This window comes from Pempheris klunzingeri, chromosome 16 (genome assembly GCF_042242105.1).
Source record: "Pempheris klunzingeri isolate RE-2024b chromosome 16, fPemKlu1.hap1, whole genome shotgun sequence".
NCBI lineage: Eukaryota > Metazoa > Chordata > Actinopteri > Acropomatiformes > Pempheridae > Pempheris > Pempheris klunzingeri.
The window spans coordinates 6,932,465-6,937,745 of NC_092027.1; the positions used below are offsets into that span (position 1 = coordinate 6,932,465).

The window sequence follows — 5,281 nt, forward strand, 5'->3', positions numbered from 1 at the left end:
GCCCCCAAATTAGATAGAGTTAGTTTGCTTTGGCTGCAATCGCCGCTCCACAAAAACCTGGACACTGTATAAACTCCAGAAATGTCTCTAATGACAGACACATGGCACTGAAATGTGGCCCTAGCTAGAGATAATCACTGTCATTCAGTGTTAGAGCAAATCAGTGTGGGCTATTAACACCCAATCCAACCTACACCAGCAGAAAGGGATCAGTCTGGTGAAAATGCATAGATTCTACATATTGCATTTTTTTCATCTTGGAAAAGGAACAGTTAAAATGGTAGCAGCGTATATACTTTAAACTTGGACTGCAAATCAGACATCAAGCTTATTTGACACAAGAGACACACAATTTTGAGCGGAAATCATTTCAGGTGCTCTAATTTTTGGTTTAAAATTCAAACGAGGTGGTTTGTATATTCTGGCCAAAGCGTTACTCATCCGACTGATCAGATTTATTGCCAGACTTGGTTTTTTTGGAAATGTCACTAAATTCCAAGAGTCAAGCAAGCAAAAAAATGTGTTGATAGAAACAATGACCAGCAATGGCCCAGTTCCAATCAGCCACACAGGCTGTCATGCGACATACCAAGGCCTTTGAACTGAAGCAAAGCTAAATGGAACCCAGCTGTGGGTTGATTAATGCTGGTGCTCCTCTGTGACATGTGAAAATGTGAGAAAAGGGCTTATTTTAATAGTAAAGCATACAGCCAGCCACTCCTCATTCGGACAGATTTTTATATCAAAAGCCTTTTTTTTTTTTTTTTTATTTGTAGACATTTAAAAGCCGTTTGTAGAGAGAAAAACTATTATATGACCTTAATCGCCTCATTAACAAGTAATTCGGGATGGCATCGTGGAGACAGGGAGGGGGGAGAGGAGGAGGGAGAGCAAAGGAAAGTAGGAACTGTTGAGATAAAGAATCTGACACATGGTTTGACTGCTGAGCAAGAAGTTAATTACAACACTTAACCCCGCTGTGAGAATAAAAAGGTGTCGAGCCTGTTCTCCACAGAAGCTTTTAAGGAATTCAGAGCACTTTTCACCACTGAAAACCATGAAACAGCATCGCCATTTTGTGCTTTTTCCATCTCATACTGAACATTTTTTACCTTTCACCTCACACGGTTTTAATCCAGCAGTAGAATCGCCTCCGTCCGACAGTATTTCTTCAAACTTTTCTACTTCTCCGTGCTTCCCTGCAAAAAAGTCGCACCCACGCTTATTGATCCATGTGAGCTCCCTTACTTGGCGGTTTCAGGAAGTAGCTACATTCTCTCCCAAACAACGCTGTGTTGAACGCAGTTCTCTTGCCAAATTATGACACATTTCCCCAAATTGCTACCTAAATCAGACCGTAACACGGGATACTTTCAGTGTGCAAACAGCCCACGATCCCGTCAAAGTTTAGCACAGGGACTGTTTGCGCTTTGCTCGTTGATTTTAAACCACTTTGCTAACGTTTGCAGCAGGCTATCGACTTAGCCAAAACAGCTAATGCTCCAGTAACTTCAGCTGGATGAAAATCCACAGCAAGACTGAGCTAAAGGCGAATTAAATGCGCCTTCAGAGCGCTGTGAAAGTGGAATAGTGCTCATACATTGAGGTGGGTGAATAAACTAACTGTTAGTTGCATATTTACTGTGTTGTGTCTGCACTTTTTCTGTAGTAGGTGATGCTAATAAATCAATATTTTGTAGCTTAATTAGAACCTGTCAGATTTCCAATTAATTAACATCACATCTCAAGAATCCTTTTCAAACAAGTGAACGTGTAAAACTGCATTAAAAAAAATCAATTTGGTCACACAAAATGACATTTATTACTCTAATTTGTTCTAAGATTAGCAAGTCTTTGCTTATTGTAAGTGAATTACAAGATGTGTTTACCTGGAACACCACAGTTTGAACTGATGTTCCTCAGTCAGGTCTTAGGAGCAGGCAGGCAGGTTGGGACCTCTTGTGAGATGGGTGTCCACGGAGTTGCCTTAATTTTCCACATTTTGCCATTTTCTTCCAATACAGCATTTTGCCAATAGCTTTAGAGGCGAGGAAGTTACCTGATTAATCGAGTAGATGATTGACAAAAACTTAAGCTCCGACTATTCTGAGATTCAATGAATGTTGAAGTCACTTTTTCCAGCAAAGACGTCAAACATCATACATTTTCAATTGTGTGTATTTGCTGCTTTTCATTGTCTTGATAGTGTATTTAACATATTTAGGGTTTTTGAAATGGTCTGAGGAAACAGACGATCTCATTACGTCATCTAGGAGAAAGTAGCAATAGAAATTGTATTACTACTTTCTGAGACAGACAATTGACATATGATCTGATAATGAAAATAATTGTTAGGTGCACGTTAAATAGTGTTTAAACAAAGTCCGTATTAGCATCAGTGCAGACCTAATTACTGTGACATTTTAAACACGTGAAAATATTGAACATTTCTTCATTTGCCTGAAACAGGACGATGCCACGCCTGCAGTCCGGTGTTTGGAAGCATTTCACCCCGGCTGTCAAAGATGGGAGGGAAACCTTCATGTGCAACTACTGTTTGAAGACATACACAAAGAATGCCACCAAGATGCAGATGCATTTGGACAAATGCAAGGAGTACTCGGTGGTTTCGCAGCAGTCACCGGGCTCAGATGGGAGCTCCTCTGCCTCCATTCCTGTTCCTTCCTTCTCGTTCTTACCATCTGCCACTCCTGGGGGACAGTTCCTTATTGATTCAGTGGATCAGCGCAGCCAGGCGTATGCTGACGAGTGCCTGGCAAGAGCCGTGTATGCCACTTCCTCACCCCTCACTCTCACAGACAATATTTACTGGAAACGATTTTTCAGCGTGCTCAGGCCTGCTTACTGTCCGCCCACTAGAGAGGCTTTGTCCTCTCATCTCTTAGACTTTGAGTATGACAGGGTACAGAGCCAGGTTCATGAGGCCATAGGGAAAGCAGACTGTGTCACCGTCATCTGCAGCGGCTGGTCTAACATAAATGAAACGGGAACTATCATTTATGTTGTTTCAACTCCTGTGCCGCTGTTCTACAAATGTACAAAGACAAGGGAGCAGACACACACATGCACGTTTATTGCTGAGGAACTGAAGGAGATTATAAATGAAGTGGGGCCACAGAAGGTCTTCGCTGTTGTCACTGACGACGCCCCGGAAATGATGGCAGCTCGGGCTCAAGTGGAGGAAGCCTTCCCGCACATATCGGCAATCAGCTGCACCGTGTGCAGCATCCAACAGCTCCTCGATGACGTGGTCGCGCAGCCGTCTATGAAGGCTCTGTGCAGGAGAGCTGAGCAGGTGGCGAGGCATGTGAGAGAGCGGAAAATATTAGAAGAGACCTTTAGACGCTGGCAGAACGCAAAGATAAGAAACCACTCTGCTAATGGGACGACGTTAACGCTGCCTATTGGCTCCGAATGGACTGGTGTGGTTAGCATGTTCAACGGCCTCCTGGAGGGTCAGGACTCATTACAAGAGATGGCCGTCTCGCCCACACTGGATGTTGAAGCATCCATCCGGGCCGCAATACAGGATGCAGCGTTTTGGAAAGGGCTAAGCGGCAGTCGAAACCTGTTGTACCTGATTGGGAATTATATTGATTACATGAAAAGAGAGGATGCGGTGCTCTCGAGTGTTGTAGACATGTTCAGTCAGCTAAGATACCACATTGGAGCGTCGCTCTCCGGGTCCGTTCTGCACAGCGCCGAACAGAAAGCTGTCATGGCATCATTAGACAGGTGTCAGGAGGTTTGCGTAAAGCCCATTCACGCAGCAGCATACATGCTGGATCCAAAGCATGTTGGACAGCAGACGCTCACCGGGGAGCAGATAAACAGTGCTTATTATGTCATATCCAACCTGTCACACCATCTAAATCTTGACGAGGGGAAAGTGCTCGGCAGCTTTGCCAGATTCTCTGCCAAGCAGGGACTGTGGAAGGGGGCCGGGATATGGAGCTCATGTCAGCACGTGTCCGCGTCCACCTGGTGGAAAGGGCTGTGTTCGTCTGAGCCGCTGTCCGCCATGGCCTCTGCCATACTCCAGATCCCGCCAACAACAGGCGCGTGCGAGCGCCTGCTGTCACACTTTTGCAGTAAGAAGGCACAGGGTTCCCTCTCAGCCGACAGGGTGCAGAAACTGGTCGCAGTGCAGGCGAACTTCAACCTTTTAGAGCCAAGTGACTGCGAGTACGCTCCGCTGGAGAGCGAGGAGGAGAAGAAAGTTTCATTTCAATCTGAGACTCAATAGTGAAGACAAAATAAGACATCTTAAGCTACGTAGAACAGACCACATTCCTTGTGATTCACTTTCCTTGTGAGGGAAATGAAAAGAAAATACAGGCAGCTTATTGGGTTAAATGTAAGTTTCCCATGAAATGTATGGAATTAGTCTGAATTTTCTCAGCTCTGATTGCACTGTGCTCACATTCCTTTCTTCTCTCCAAGGCCTATGAAATGCAAAAGGACCGACTGCCTTCATGCGTTTGAATCATTTACTCATGTCTTTTTTTTAACCACAGTTTCAAAGAGGATGTATCATCTTTGTAATCACGATATGAAATATTAAGACTAACAAGAGTTCTAATCTTCTCTGTTAAAACCGTTTACATGGTGTAAATAAAACCATTTTATTTATTGAAGATAAACCTTTTGTCTGTCCTGAGTTTACTTGTGTGTCAAGACAGTTTCTTCCCAAAAGTTTGTTTCCGGCAAAATTAAAGGAATAGTTTATCACTTTATGAATCCACCTATTTACTTGCTGAGTATTAGATGAGAGATCAATGATATTGTCATATCAGTCTTTTAAATAACAGCAAGTAAGGTTAGCTATTTTTTGGCTTGCTTTAACCTGGGCTCTATATTTATCATTTTGGTATTGATATTCTTATCTCTCACAGCAGGGTAGCAATTAAGCACAAAATTACAAACTGTTGCTTTAAGGAAGAAATAATTCCCATTTGTCAATTCTGGGTTTGTAATACAAACCAAATACAAGCTGTTAAGTAAGTTAGAATTTAAATAAAGGGGACAAACTCATAGTTTTCATCAAATATTTAATGAAACATAAAATATAGTCTTAGCTTGAAAGAAAGTTATAAAACCACATTATTACAAAGACCTGCTGTGGTGAATCACTGAGGCGCACAATGTTTTTTCTCACTCCCATTTCTCACACACACACTGATTCACTCTTTCCCTCCTCAGACAGCCTCTCCGCTGTGTTTTGCCGGTGGTTTGGCTCAGGGGTGGCAATGTTCTGAGG

The 5,281-nt window shown here is 43.1% G+C and overlaps 1 protein-coding gene across 1 annotated transcript; it reads left to right on the forward strand.

The window, feature by feature from the left end:
* The first annotated feature begins 1,300 nt into the window (after nt 1–1,300).
* LOC139215856 (uncharacterized) lies at nt 1,301–4,617 on the forward strand. The gene is made up of 2 exons (XM_070846889.1): nt 1,301–1,606; nt 2,470–4,617. Exon 2 carries the CDS (start codon nt 2,474–2,476, stop codon nt 4,265–4,267), a length of 1,794 nt encoding a protein of 597 aa, XP_070702990.1. The 5' UTR covers nt 1,301–1,606; nt 2,470–2,473; the 3' UTR covers nt 4,268–4,617.
* Nucleotides 4,618–5,281: the final 664 nt, after the last annotated feature.

What these genes read in the sequence shown, in the direction of transcription:
- LOC139215856 (XM_070846889.1), top strand. Translation starts at nt 2,474, where the DNA reads ATGCCACGCCTGCAGTCCGGTGTTTGGAAGCATTTCACCCCGGCTGTC.